The sequence below is a fragment of the Microcaecilia unicolor genome, chromosome 11, assembly GCF_901765095.1.
Source record: "Microcaecilia unicolor chromosome 11, aMicUni1.1, whole genome shotgun sequence".
NCBI lineage: Eukaryota > Metazoa > Chordata > Amphibia > Gymnophiona > Siphonopidae > Microcaecilia > Microcaecilia unicolor.
In genome coordinates, this window is record NC_044041.1 from 60,772,824 (window position 1) to 60,788,658 (window position 15,835).

The 15,835-nt window shown below is 46.6% G+C and overlaps 1 protein-coding gene across 2 annotated transcripts in view; it reads left to right on the forward strand.

Moving 5' to 3' along the window:
* LOC115480022 (glutathione hydrolase 5 proenzyme-like) overlaps window positions 1-15,835 on the forward strand; it is a 76,736-nt gene that overhangs the window by 34,284 nt on the left and 26,617 nt on the right. For both annotated transcript variants that reach the window (XM_030218405.1, XM_030218404.1), the window contains exons 6-7: window positions 27-184; window positions 618-764. In XM_030218405.1, coding sequence (XP_030074265.1) covers window positions 27-184; window positions 618-764 — 305 coding nt within the window. The remainder of the gene's footprint in view (window positions 1-26; window positions 185-617; window positions 765-15,835) is intronic.

Here is a 15,835-nt window from a genome sequence, read left to right on the forward strand (position 1 = left end):
AACAGCTTTACATTTTGCTTTCACAGTCAGATGTTCTGTAAAGATGGGAATATCTTGAAGAAAGGTGACCACCTACAGTTATCAAAGCTGGGAGAAACCCTGAGGATTGTGGCAGAGAAGGGAGCTGACAGTTTCTATGAGGGCAATTTAGCACGGCTGATGGTGGAAGATTTAAGGACTCAGAGTAGGTGTAAGGTCTTATGTCTCTCCTCTACAACTTGCTCGCCGCCATTTCTGCATATCCTTGTGTAACACTGGCAACTCATGAAGGATAATTCTATAAAATATGTGCCAATTATGCATGTAAATCATTATAATAATGCCGTTTAATCATGTACATATATGTGTGTAAATATCAAACTTCTGCCTAAGCACTATTCTGTAAATACACATACATCTTACTTAGCCAGTATTTTACAGGTAGGTGTACACATAGGTGGAGCGTAGCTGGAGCATAGGCAGGACTCATATTTATCCTAGTTAAAGTCTCCCAGTGTTGATGGGTGTGTGGCAGTAATGAGGAAAGGTCTATGAAAGATTTCTGCTGATGGCACTAGTTTCTAAGGGTATGGTATGATGTGCTAACAGTGTGCCCCTTGTCTGTTTATCTCCTGAAGAAAGTTTCCTGACATTGGACGACTTCAGAAATTATCGTGTAGAAAGAGTGGAGGCCTTGAATGTGTCGCTACATGACTATACACTGTATACTGCTCCTCCACCTGCAGCAGGCGCCATTCTTACCTTCATCCTCAATGTACTGAAAGGTAAAGAAGGGAGGGGTGAGAGCAAAGCACAGCTTGCCTGCACATGACTCTCAGCAAAGGAATCTGTCTGAGAGACGTCTACAGGTAAGCTGTGCTTTGCCCCTGTCTGATTCCTTTGCTATCTCCTTAACACCTGAGGGGGCGGGGTGCCCCCAGGAACTGACAGGGGCATATCTGGCTCAAGGTATCTTCTCAGGAAAAGCCTCACTCACAGATGCCCTACAGCCAGAGCCCAGCCAGTGTCCTTCTGGGGAGTTGGGGGGGAGGGTAGCCAGCTGAACTGAACAATGCCAAGCTCCCAATATATATATATATATATATATATATAAAGAGAGAGAGAGAGAGAGAGAGAGATACAGTAACTTGGTCATGAGAGGACAAAGCAGTTCAGAGAAATAGCATTATGGGTCACAGGATAGTGCTGACTGCCCATCTACATCATCATTGTACTGTGTAGCCATCTGTCCCCTGGGGATTCACAATCTATGCGTAATCCTATAACAGTTCTGCCTACAGTGATCTGGTCTATGTGATAATTGGGGATAATTGGACTGGATGTTATGTGACACAATCATTTGTGGAAAACAGCATGCTGGAGCTTGGAACAAAATTCCCATCACCGGTGTCCCTTCACAAAGAGGTTAGGTAGACCTTTGCACTGCAGCCCCCAGGAAGGGGCAGCAGCTACTGGGGTCAGCCACATTTGGCCTGCCGTAAGCATTACCATGTTTGTGCCAATCAGCTAGCAGCAGGAGTCCAGCCCTATGCACTTCCTCCACCCTGCAGACCCATACCCATTTGCCAGACTACATATAGTTAATCTTAGTAAAGGTTGGTTGTCTCGCACTAGCCACCAGTGTGGTACCAGCCAGTCTGATGTTCCTAGGCAGTGCCCAGACTAAAGTTTACATGCCTGAGAGCTTAACTGCTTCATATACACATATTTACATATTTAAAACCACATATAAAATTACAGGTGAGGGAAGGGAAAATAACTACATACAAATATGGGGGATATATACAGTGGGGGAAATAAGTATTTGATCCCTTGCTGATTTTGTAAGTTTGCCCACTGACAAAGACATGAGCAGCCCATAATTGAAGGGTAGGTTATTGGTAACAGTGAGAGATAGCACATCACAAATTAAATCCGGAAAATCACATTGTGGAAAGTATATGAATTTATTTGCATTCTGCAGAGGGAAATAAGTATTTAATCCCTCTGGCAAACAAGACCTAATACTTGGTGGCAAAACCCTTGTTGGCAAGCACAGCGGTCAGACATCTTCTGTAGTTGATGATGAGGTTTGCACACATGTCAGGAGGAATTTTGGTCCACTCCTCTTTGCAGATCATCTCTAAATCATTAAGAGTTCTGGGCTGTCGCTTGGCAACTCGCAGCTTCAGCTCCCTCCATAAGTTTTCAATGGGATTAAGGTCTGGTGACTGGCTAGGCCACTCCATGACCCTAATGTGCTTCTTCCTGAGCCACTCCTTTGTTGCCTTGGCTGTATGTTTTGGGTCATTGTCGTGCTGGAAGACCCAGCCACGACCCATTTTTAAGGCCCTGGCGGAGGGAAGGAGGTTGTCACTCAGAATTGTACGGTACATGGCCCCATCCATTCTCCCATTGATGCGGTGAAGTAGTCCTGTGCCCTTAGCAGAGAAACACCCCCAAAACATAACATTTCCACCTCCATGCTTGACAGTGGGGACGGTGTTCTTTGGGTCATAGGCAGCATTTCTCTTCCTCCAAACACGGCGAGTTGAGTTCATGCCAAAGAGCTCAATTTTTGTCTCATCTGACCACAGCACCTTCTCCCAATCACTCTCGGCATCATCCAGGTGTTCACTGGCAAACTTCAGACGGGCCGTCACATGTGCCTTCCGGAGCAGGGGGACCTTGCGGGCACTGCAGGATTGCAATCCGTTATGTCGTAATGTGTTACCAATGGTTTTCGTGGTGACAGTGGTCCCAGCTGCCTTGAGATCATTGACAAGTTCCCCCCTTGTAGTTGTAGGCTGATTTCTAACCTTCCTCATGATCAAGGATACCCCACGAGGTGAGATTTTGCGTGGAGCCCCAGATCTTTGTCGATTGACAGTCATTTTGTACTTCTTCCATTTTCTTACTATGGCACCAACAGTTGTCTCCTTCTCGCCCAGCATCTTACTGATGGTTTTGTAGCCCATTCCAGCCTTGTGCAGGTGTATGATCTTGTCCCTGACATCCTTAGACAGCTCCTTGCTCTTGGCCATTTTGTAGAGGTTAGAGTCTGACTGATTCACTGAGTCTGTGGACAGGTGTCTTTCATACAGGTGACCATTGCCGACAGCTGTCTGTCATGCAGGTAACGAGTTGATTTGGAGCATCTACCTGGTCTGTAGGGGCCAGATCTCTTACTGGTTGGTGGGGGATCAAATACTTATTTCCCTCTGCAGAATGCAAATAAATTCATATACTTTCCACAATGTGATTTTCCGGATTTAATTTGTGATGTGCTATCTCTCACTGTTACCAATAACCTACCCTTCAATTATGGGCTGCTCATGTCTTTGTCAGTGGGCAAACTTACAAAATCAGCAAGGGATCAAATACTTATTTCCCCCACTGTACATGGGGAGGAAAAGGAACTATTATACATGTCAGTTGTCTCACAATAGTGACCAGTCAGGTACAAACAAGCAGGCCTCTTTTGCCATTGCACAGACTAGAGTCTACTCTGTGTTCAGCAGGCCAGAGAGCAGGGGAATAGTCTAGGCATGGTGTGCACACTGAGACCTTATCCAGCACACTCCTCCCCTCCCCCCAACAGGCTCAAGGTCCTCCCAGTAGAACCAGTGAGGCCACCACAGACAGCAGGTGGAAACCAAGCAAATGATGCCACAGGTGGATGGGGCTTAGTGCCGCCCCACCAAGCTGGAAGATGGTAAAAGTCTCTCAGACAAATGGAGCAGCCACAAGATGGTAAAGCACCTTAGACTGATCACACTAATATACTCCCTCTTAGGGCCACTGGGCATAAAGCTAATTTCTGAAGTGCTACCTAACTTGGTGGGGACACTGGTAGTGGGGAGAGATTTGAATTTCAGCTTGGAAAAAGATGACAGATCCAAATTAGTATTGGATTCTATGTTAATGGAGAGTAAGGATTTAAGAGAGAGCATGCACAAGTGGGGACTAATAGATTTATGAAGGAACAGCAATCCAGGAGCTAGAGATAACACACATTATCCTGCAAGATTCCAATCTTACTCTAGTCATTGGGCTTGAACAAGCAACTTTCTGAATGGTCAAATCAGTGCATACATCCTCTTATTAATCCACAAACGAACCTTTTCTGTAGATGGGAAGGCGGTAGAACTAGAGGACATGATATGAGATTGAAGGGGGGCAGACTCAAGAAAAATGTCAGGAAGTATTTTTTCACGGAGAGAGTGGTAGATACTTGGAATGCCCTCCCGTGGGAGGTGGTGGAGATGAAAACGGTAGCGGAAATCAAGCATGCGTGGGATAAACATAAAGGAATCCTGTTCAGAAGGAATGGATCCTCAGAAGCTTAGCCAAGATTGGGAGGCGGGGCTGGTGTCTGGGAGGCGGGGCTAGTGCTGGGCAAGACTTATACGGTCTGTGCCCTGTAAATGGCAGATACAAATCAAGGTAAGGTATACACAAGAAGTAGCACGTATGAGTTTATCTTGTTGGGCAGACTGGATGGACCGTGCAGGTCTTTTTCTGCTGTCATCTACTATGTTACTATGTTTTTTTTACCTCAGCAGCAGCTTCAGGGAATCCTAAAGCTAGGACAGGGTCCCCGGCCTCAAGGTCTACTGAATGTGAGGGCCCAGGACAGGGATACAGGCACACAATACTGAACATTGTAAAGCTCAACGCTGGGCCAAGCTTAGTGGAGTTTTAGAGAAATGGAGATCTTGAGGCACCTGAAGGGGAAAGTGAAGGGCAAAGATGCAGAGAATCCACAGGATGTGGATCTTGTGAACCTCAGCCCTGACGACAACATGGTGCAAAGACCCATTCCCAAAGACTCCAAACCCCACCCAGTTTCTCATGAAGTCAGCCACAAAAGGGTTTGTCCACTGGGGTGCAATCTGCGCATATCCTCATAGTTACTTTGTTTCAGCAACAAAACAATAAATGCATAAATAGGATAAAATGGTGTGTTGCAAAGTTCACTGCTGACCCTAGTGTTGCTTCTGATCAGTGCCTATGCTGCAAAAAGGAAAGGGTTAGCAGAAACATGAGGCAGACCAGATCTCAGGTCATCTACCAGCAGAAGTGGAAGGGTAGCTTCAGAGGTCTCTACTTACCTGGAGACAGTGGCAAATGGGGACTGTAGCTGGCTCAAGGCTCCCAGGGTTCAGCTGCCTGGTGCTGTGGGGAGCAGAATGGAGAGCATAAGAGTCAGTTTCCCAGGTGTTTGGGATTCCTGGCTGATGATAAGCTACCTCCCCCTTAGCAACATTAATGTAATGTTGAGGGTAGAAAATAGCATCTAAATCTCTTATTTTAGATACCCCCCTGAAAGTTTTTATGTGTGAGCCATTATAATAATAATAATAATAATAATAATAATAATAATAATAATAATAATAATAATAAGTTTATCCTCCAAACATCTAAGTGCCTACAGCTGATATGTCTAAAGCGCTCTATAAAAACATGAATCTCGGGATTTTCAAACCTACACAGCCCACACTTGCATCCAAAAAGAAGGCTCCTACCAGGAAGCTCAATTTCAGCGATGCTAAGATAGAGCTCCTAGTGAAAGAGGTAGTGGCAGGCCATGGCAATTTCTTTGCTCCCAAGGGGCAAACTATCTGTGCTTGCACCAAGCAGAAAGAATGGGTGACAATATGCCACACAAATAGAGATATAGAGGACATAAAAAAAATGGAGGCAGCTGAAGAGGTTTGTGAAGTAGAAGGCTGAAGCCAACCCGCCTTCTGCCTTTTTCCCCTCCCCCCTTCCACCTCAGCCAACCAGTGGCTATTCCTGCTTTCAAGTCATCTGTGGCTCTCTCATTGTGCTCTCCAGACTGCTCCCACTATTCTTTTTCCTTTAACCACCTGGCTGTGTGGCATCATGGTTTCTAAGGTCTTCATTGCACCATACCCCTTGGCTTCTGCAGTATGGGATGTAGAGGCATACATTGTGTGGTAGCATGACCATGGCAGTCCTCATCATCTGTTGTATGCGAGTGCATATGGAGTGGTAAGTTTGGGAAGGCTGCAACAGACTGACAGGTTATATAGTGCAACAGACACATTTCTTCTACTTTCCCTATGCAGGTGAGGACTCTGAGTCAGAGGTAGAGGCTGGAACCAGCAGCCAGCAGGCAGCGCAGCTGCCTCAGGCAGAAGAGGGGGAGTCAGTGGACGCACAGGAGTCACTATACCAGCAAAAGAGTGCATTGAAGACACCAGCCAGGAGCTGCTTGCAGAGGAGGAAGAGGGGGACCAATTACTCATTGAACCCACACCCCTCTGCCTGGATATGCCAGATGCCCCTATAGAGGCTAAGGAGCCAGTAGAAGATCCACATTTGGCCCATAGGGGACCGTCCCTCCACAGGTGGCAGGTTGTACGGTTGACCAACAAACTCCTGGTCCAAAATATGCAGCTGGCTGACTACATATTCCAGAAGCTACAGCTGCTGACTGAGGGGGGTCAGGTTCAGCAGCAGACTCTCCGAGCTCAAGATGACTGCCTGCAGGTGCTGCATACCTTACAGCAGGAGGGCAGGGATGCTAGGCACAGTATGTGGCTGCAGCTTTGGGAGATCGGGCAAGATCTGCATAATTACTCAGAGGTCTTGTCCAGCACATTGCCCACTCAGCAAGCATCTGACCCTCCCAGGGGAACTGATGAGGCCAGCATTTCAGCAGCACCACCTTCTATACCAGCCGCAAGTGGCACCAGTGTCCACACCACCCAGGCCAGCTTCAGAGCAACTTCCTCAACTTTGGCCAAGCAACCAGCACCCAAGCAGGCGTGGATGGGACTCAGAGGACCCCAGGCCAGTGGGTCTACCTTGCAGCCCAGTTCCTCTGGGGCAACACATACTGTCTTACTGGGTGCTGGGCTCTGCAGCAACTCAGCCACAGGCCCAACCAGGTAGCCAAATTTCCATGGGGCTGTAGAAGCAGCTGCATCTCCTGATGCCTCTGAGGGGAGGACTCAGACACTGTGTTTGCTCCTGCAAGGCCTGAACTGTCCCCAGCAGTTAGAGGGAGAGGTGGCCCCCAGAGGAGATGGGGAGAGGGACAATGGGGTAGGGCTGTGAGGCAAATAGCATGCTGTGGTGGTGTGCTGCCACTGACCTGGAGGAGTAAAGGGGAATCCCAATTGAGAGAACTAAAACCACTGACTGTAAAGGGGAGCAGTGGCTCAGCAAAGCAGCAACTGTAAAGGAGGAGAGCTACGGGTGGGCAGAGAAGGGACCCAGCTCGGGAACCTGGGATCATAGCCAGGGAATGCCCATCCCAAGATCAGGGTAGATCCAATAAAAAGGTTAATCTGGAGGTAGGTCAGACCACAGGGGGTCTGGACCTGAGAATATGTGAGGAGCACAACCTTTGAGACACTGTTCTCTGGGATAGGCATGGACAGGAGCCTGTAAAAAGTGTAAATAGTCCTGCTGGAAAGAATCTGTAAATATATAGAGGAGAATGCAGCAGTTCCCCTGCGGAACATCAGAAGATTCAAGGTTTTAAAATGTTTGCTTCTAATGTTGGAGAGTTGAAATGGGTTGCAGAGTTGGAAAATAAACAGTTTGGTTTTGCGTGAGCAGCCGACTGGAGCGTTCATTGGACTTGAGAGGATATAAGTGTCTCCCAAGCTGGCTAAATTAACAGTCAGTTTTATTCGCCACAGTGTCATTTGGATTTGTTTTGGGTTTCCTGGGGGAGAAGAGAGTAATCCCACTCACTAACGCTTCTTTCCTTAAGTGGAGGCACCGAGCATCAAGTGAGTAAGGGACCGACGGAGACTGCCCTCAGGAGGCTTCAACCGGGTCAGACCCTGAACCCAGAAGCACCCAGGTCTGGGTATTACATTAGCACAAGGCTGTCGGGGGGGGGGGGGGGGGGGGCTGAACAGGTGTCCCACCACCACAGCTTCAACCCTCTAAGCCCTGTGTACTCCTCCACCTACTCCACCCAGTGAGACCCAGCACCAGCATACAGTCCTTACACAAACAGCTGCAACACAAAGCACAGTGGGGAACTGGGAGTGGACACAAGGAGGAACAATGAGAGACAGAAAACAAGCAGTTAGGGGGTTTGAACAGGAGGTGTGGGGGTTTGGGGACAGTGAGGGTTTGGTGGGAGAAGGGGGCGAGGTACAGAGCAAAGGGCAGGTGTGGCTGGGGAGCTGGCAGATGTGGGCAAAGACTTGAGGTGAGGCCCAGAGGAGGCAAGGCAGGAAACGTGAGGGTCCAAAGGTTCAGACGGGGCAAAGAAACAAAGGTTACAAAGTCAGCAACTCTTCACACTTTTTCTCTAACCAACAGTTCCAACTCTCCACTCTCCAACTCATATGGTTTAAATGTTTTCATGTGAGAAACACATCATCTACCTGCCTCCTTGTGCCACTTTTTGCACATTCTTTCCTTTTGAAAATGAGGCCCTATATGAATTAAAACACTGAATCATAATGATAAATGAATCAAATTATTAAATTAATATGAACCCATAAAATAATAAATCCATCTAAGACCACGATTAAATGCATATAAAATGAAAAAGAAACTCCTAAAGAGAAGTGACATTTTTACTAAAACCTTTATAATAATGAAAATTAAATAAAATCCATTACAAACCTCCTAAACCTGATGAACATTTTGAGCAAAAGATGTAACTAATTATAACTAAACAAGAGTCATTATTATAAAAATAATTAGTTTAACTGAAGCCGATGGCTATTGCATACTTCTGTCTTTGCCTCTGAGACAGGAGTAACCTTCTGGAGGTCTCCTTGGGGGGGGAGGGTGGACCCTCAAGAAATCTCCCCCCCCCCCCCCCCCAGGCAAGAAAAACTCTGGCTACTAAATAAGTATTAAACATAATGAATGTTTATTCAAATTGTCAAAGAAGCCAGTCAGTAATGACTGAAATATCAATAAATAAAATCCCAATAGAGTATAATACAGTGGTGGAAATAAGTATTTGATCCCTTGCTGATTTTGTAAGTTTGCCCACTGACAAAGACATGAGCAGCCCATAATTGAAGGGTAGGTTATTGGTAACAGTGAGAGATAGCACATCACAAATTAAATCCGGAAAATCACATTGTGGAAAGTATATGAATTTATTTGCATTCTGCAGAGGGAAATAAGTATTTAATCCCTCTGGCAAACAAGACCTAATACTTGGTGGCAAAACCCTTGTTGGCAAGCACAGCGGTCAGACGTCTTCTGTAGTTGATGATGAGGTTTGCACACATGTCAGGAGGAATTTTGGTCCACTCCTCTTTGCAGATCATCTCTAAATCATTAAGAGTTCTGGGCTGTCGCTTGGCAACTCGCAGCTTCAGCTCCCTCCATAAGTTTTCAATGGGATTAAGGTCTGGTGACTGGCTAGGCCACTCCATGACCCTAATGTGCTTCTTCCTGAGCCACTCCTTTGTTGCCTTGGCTGTATGTTTTGGGTCATTGTCGTGCTGGAAGACCCAGCCACGACCCATTTTTAAGGCCCTGGCGGAGGGAAGGAGGTTGTCACTCAGAATTGTACGGTACATGGCCCCATCCATTCTCCCATTGATGCGGTGAAGTAGTCCTGTGCCCTTAGCAGAGAAACACCCCCAAAACATAACATTTCCACCTCCATGCTTGACAGTGGGGACGGTGTTCTTTGGGTCATAGGCAGCATTTCTCTTCCTCCAAACACGGCGAGTTGAGTTCATGCCAAAGAGCTCAATTTTTGTCTCATCTGACCACAGCACCTTCTCCCAATCACTCTCGGCATCATCCAGGTGTTCACTGGCAAACTTCAGACGGGCCGTCACATGTGCCTTCCGGAGCAGGGGGACCTTGCGGGCACTGCAGGATTGCAATCCGTTATGTCGTAATGTGTTACCAATGGTTTTCGTGGTGACAGTGGTCCCAGCTGCCTTGAGATCATTGACAACTTCCCCCCTTGTAGTTGTAGGCTGATTTCTAACCTTCCTCATGATCAAGGATACCCCACGAGGTGAGATTTTGCGTGGAGCCCCAGATCTTTGTCGATTGACAGTCATTTTGTACTTCTTCCATTTTCTTACTATGGCACCAACAGTTGTCTCCTTCTCGCCCAGCGTCTTACTGATGGTTTTGTAGCCCATTCCAGCCTTGTGCAGGTGTATGATCTTGTCCCTGACATCCTTAGACAGCTCCTTGCTCTTGGCCATTTTGTAGAGGTTAGAGTCTGACTGATTCACTGAGTCTGTGGACAGGTGTCTTTCATACAGGTGACCATTGCCGACAGCTGTCTGTCATGCAGGTAACGAGTTGATTTGGAGCATCTACCTGGTCTGTAGGGGCCAGATCTCTTACTGGTTGGTGGGGGATCAAATACTTATTTCCCTCTGCAGAATGCAAATAAATTCATATACTTTCCACAATGTGATTTTCCGGATTTAATTTGTGATGTGCTATCTCTCACTGTTACCAATAACCTACCCTTCAATTATGGGCTGCTCATGTCTTTGTCAGTGGGCAAACTTACAAAATCAGCAAGGGATCAAATACTTATTTCCACCACTGTATATAGCAAATAAAAACAGTTTTCCCTGGGAGCTGTCAATATGTCCACCTGCTAATGTAGACACATTGAGGCTCGCCATCCTCAGTTCTGTTTCCTCTTAAATACTTTTTTTCTTCCTTTCTTCATTATCTTAATTATAATTACCCTTCCTATCTATTGAATATGCATCTTTCCAGAATATTCTATTTCCTTTTATGGTGAATCCTGTTCCAGCACATTCTACCATCTTTTTTTTTTTTTTATATTTGTACCCCGCGCTTTCCCACTCATGGCAGGCTCAATGCGGCTTACATGGGGCAATGGAGGGTTAAGTGACTTGCCCAGAGTCACAAGGAGCTGCCTGTGCCGGGAATTGAACTCAGTTCCTGAGTTCATATATAGCATAAGTCTTCATTAGATAATGGCTAAAGTCACCATTATAGTGTCTACACCCTCTTGCTGGAGTTACAATTTTACCCACACCCACTTATTTCTCCTTTTGATTGTTTATCAGGATACTGCAGGTGTCCTTAGTCATAGGAGTCTCTGGCTCTTTGGTTGCTGACCAGCAACTTATCACAAGTTAGCATAAGTTAGCATAGGCCAAATGTCAAACCAGAAATTTCTACAGCCTTACATTTCTAGCTGTCTTGCAATTCCAGGTCTGCTCCCAGCTCAAGAAAAGCAAAATAGCCATATTAAAATAAAAACTAGAAATATAGATGGTTTGCACCTTTTCATGGCCTCTGTGATATACACTATCAGGCTTATTTTCAAAAGAGAAGGGCACCCATCTTTCGACACAAATCGGGAGATGGGCGTCCTTCTCCCAGGGTTGTCCAAATCGGCATAATCGAAAGCCGATTTTGGGCGTCCTCAACTGCTTTCCGTTGTGGGGACGACCAAAGTTCACAGGGGTGTGTCGGAAGCGCAGCAAAGGTGGGACTGGGGCGTGCCTAACACATGGGCATCCTCGGCCCATAATGGAAAAAAGAAGGGCGTCCCTGACGAGCACTTAGACGACTTGGTCCTTTTTTTGTTACAACCAAGCCTCAGAAAGGTGCCCAAACTGACCAGATGACCACCGGAGGGAATCGCGAATGACCTCACCTTAGTTCCCCAGTGGTCACTAACCCCCTCACACCCTAAAAAAAAACCTTTAAAAAATATTTTTTGCCAGCCTCTATGGCAGCCTCAAATGTCATACCCAGCTCCATCACAGCAGTATGCAGCTCCCTGGAGCAGTTTTAGTGGGTGCAGTGCACTTCAGGCAGGCAGGCAGGCAGACCCAGGCCCATCCCCCCTACCTGTTACACTTGTGGTGGTAAATGTGAGCCCTTCAAAACCTACCACAAACCCACTGTACCCACATGTAGGTGCCGCCCTTCACCCCTTAGGGCTATGGTAGTGGTGTACAGTTGTGGGGAGTGGGTTTTGGGGGGGTTTGGGGGGCTCAGCACACAAGGTAAGGGAGCTATGCACCTGGGAGCAATTTATGAAGTCCACTGCAGTGCCCCCTAGGGTACCCGGTTGGTGTCTTGGCATGTCAGGGGGACCAGCGCACTACAACTGCTGGCTCCTCCCACGACCAAATTACTTGGATTTGGTCATTTCTGAGATGGGCGTCCTCTGTTTCCATTATCGCCGAAAATCAGGGACGACCATCTCTAAGGTCGACCTAAATTTCGCGATTTGGGTGTCCCCGACCGTATTATCGAAACGAAAGATGGACATCCATCTTGTTTCGATAATACAGGTTTCCCCGCCCCTTCACCGGGACATCCTGTGAGGACATCCTCAGGAAAGCTTGGGCACCCCTTTCGATTATGCCCCTCTATGTAACCTAAAAAACAAAAGATGCAACAACAAGGGGAAGGCAAGGCTCAGGCAGGCACAAACCTAAAAACTCTGTCACTAACAAAATGTGATGAACTGTAAATGCTAGAAAAAAACACAAATATGTTACATTGTAGAGAACTTTGTAAACACATTGTCTAACCAGTCACATAATTAAAGTACCAAGTGAAACAAAAACCTGCAATCTGTAAAAGACATAAATGCTTTCTAGCTACTTTGCAAAAACCAATGTATGTTATGCAAAAATGTGCAGAAAAAGAAAAAGAAGGAGAAAAGGGGAGTATCAAGGGACTATTCAAATTGTACCGGGTCAGATAAAGTGCAATAAAAAAAAAAGGAAACAATGTGACAAAAAAATGACATTCTGTTGTTCTATAAATATACAAGGTTGCACAGGGGTGGCCCAAGCAATCTGCCACCTGAGGCAAGGATGAGATGGTGCCCCCAGGCCCCCTGCCACCCCATCCCACCCAACATCTCTCCCTTCATACTCTATCTCTCTCCCAACTCCCTCCCCCTCCCCGGCCAAGGTCTGGCATCTCCCCCATTCTTCCTCAACCCCTTTCCCTGAGTGTATCTTCTTTTTTGGTTTTCCAAAAGTCAGTGGCAGCAGCGATTCCCATATGCGGCCCTGCCACCAGCACCGGCTTCTTCACCTCTCTGACATAACTTCCTGTTTCCTCAGAGGCGGGCCACAGTACAGAGAAGAAGTCGGAGAAGGGGGTTGAGATGGGAAGGGGAGAGAAGCCAGACCACGGCCAGTGTGGGGCCGGTGTGGGGGGTGAAAAGGAGCGAGATGCCACTCCGTGAAGAGTGTCACCTGAGGCCCCAGTCTCAGTTGGTTTAATAGTAGGGCTGCCACTGGGGGTGCAGATCACTCCACATGTGTCTTGCTTTCCACTTCCACCTCTCACTCCATACTCTGACCCTGATGTTCTGTTCTACGTTCTGTTACTCTCACCTCTCATTCCAAACTGGGATGGGGGCAACAGGAAACCTGTAGAAATCCACAGGGATGGGAACAAAGAAGTCATTACTACCAGAAGGATGAGAGAGGATGGACCAAAAGTGAATGGGGATGGGGGCCAGATTATGTCTCCAGGCACACCTCAGCTTGGAAACTTGACACCAACACCTCAGCTATAAAAAAAAATGTCAAAAGAGGAGCTCACCATGATGAAAAGTGGTGCATGTGTTTGGCAATTTTGGCACTGAGGGAGACCACTGATAAACTGGTAAGAATATTCATTGATTTGTTTCAAGCATTTTGGCAGAGTATAATCTCTATCGAGCTAATCTCACTTATGTGACTGATGCTGCAGCTAGTATGAAACCATTTCGAGATGAGGTCAGGATAGGTTGCACAGGTCATAATCTCAATCTTGTAGTCTCTCATGGACTTCAGCCATCAAAAACCGAAGTTGATCCAGATACCTCTCCAATGAGATAAGCGAGTTTATAACATTGTGCAACGAGGTGGTTACATATATTACGTGAACAAAAGTCAACCATTCACTGAAGAAAACACGCAAACAGCGCATGTCAACTTGGCAGAACAGCATTTTACTGACATTGAAATCTATGGCGGGGAATATGGAGGAGCTGAGTGCAATTATTTATTTATTTATGAACATTTATACCCCACTTTTTTCCACTTGAAGCAGACTCTAAGTGGCTTACAATGCACAGAAGAATCAATTACAATCACATTAGATAGGGGAGAAAGAACAGGGTAAGAAGGAAAAGGAAAAGGGAAGAGAGACCAAGATGGACAGTGGAAATCCAGATGCTGAGATGGACCAGAGTGGCTCGAGCAGTTCTCGGCAAGGCGACCACAATTGGGAAACTTTAGCAATACCCAGGAAGCGTAGACGAAGCGCAGAAGAAACAGCAGTATGCGGCCAGGAGAGTGGTAGTGATCACCAGAGGCAGACGACAGCAGCTGGAGCCGGACAATGCCGGCGGGGCCCAGGATGTCAACGGGCCCAACAATATCACCGCAGAGTAAAAGGGTCCGCAGCTTGCCCACGCACTCTGGCACCCTGGACATTGAAATCTATGGCGGGGAATATGGAGGAGCTGAGTGCAAACAAGCAGTTCCTGACCACATTGTATGCAATCAATGACTCCTGCTGGCAGAAGTTGTTATGGTGTTGGAACCATTTGATAGGGCTACAAAAGAACTCTTTGACAGATACTAAGTCTTCACTACAGCTAGTGGTCGCAACAAAATATCGTTTAAAACAGCACCTGACAATTACAAGCTCAGGTGCGCTGAAAAATGGCCTGTGGTAGTATGGGCATGTGTCTTGGGCACACACGCTGATCAATTTTTCAGTGCGCCTGCAAAAAACGCCTTTTTAAAATTTTTGCCGAAAATGGACGTGCGGCAAAATCATGGTGCACATCCTTTTTGGGTCTGAGACCTTGCCGCCAGCCATTGACCTAGCGGTAAAGCCTCATGTGGTAACTGGGTGGTAATGACCTATGCGCATCAAATGCCACTTGGCGATACACCTGTCTTTAAAAAACATTTTCAGACGCGTGTATTAGACACGCGCCAAAAATGAAATTACCACAAGAGCCACTCTGTAGCTGGGCAGTAACTGCATTTTGGCACGCGTTGGGCACATGTAGACGCTTATACGGCTTAGTAAAAGGGCACCTCAGACAGCAATGTGAAAGCATCCTTAAAGAATTGTCTTGAAGATCACCTGGATTGCTATTTTACAGTTACAGAGACACACTTGGTAGCAACATTGCTAGAAACATGGCTGAAAGGTCGCTTAGATCTGATGACAGTCAAAGGGTGAAACAGTGCCATAAACAGACAGTGAACAAAAGCTGTAGTCAAAGTGCAGCCATTTGCTGAACCACCAAAATGTCCGAAACGAGAAGAATCAGAGGTAGAGTTTTGGGGGGAGATTTATTCAACAGCCAGGAAACAGCTTCAATGATCAACTACTACTACTACTACTACTATTTAGCTTTTCTATAGCGCTACAAGGCATACGCAGCACTGCACAAACATAGAAGAAAGACAGTCCCTGCTCAAAGAGCTTACAATCTAATAGACAAAAAATAAATAAAGTAAGCAAATCAAATCAATTAATGTGAACGGGAAGGAAGAGAGGAGGGTAGGTGGAGGCGAGTGGTTACAAGTGGTTACGAGTCAAAAGCAATGTTAAAGAGGTGGGCTTTCAGTCTAGATTTAAAGGTGGCCAAGGATGGGGCAAGACGTAGGGGCTCAGGAAGTTTATTCCAGACGTAGGGTGCAGCGAGACAGAAGGCGCGAAGTCTGGAGTTGGCAGTAGTGGAGAAGGGAACAGATAAGAAGGATTTATCCATGGAGCGGAGTGCACGGGAACGGGTGTAGGGAAGGACGAGTGTGGAGAGATACTGGGGAGCAGCAGAGTGAGTACATTTATAGGTTAGTAGAAGAAGTTTGAACAGGATGCGAAAACGGATAGGGAG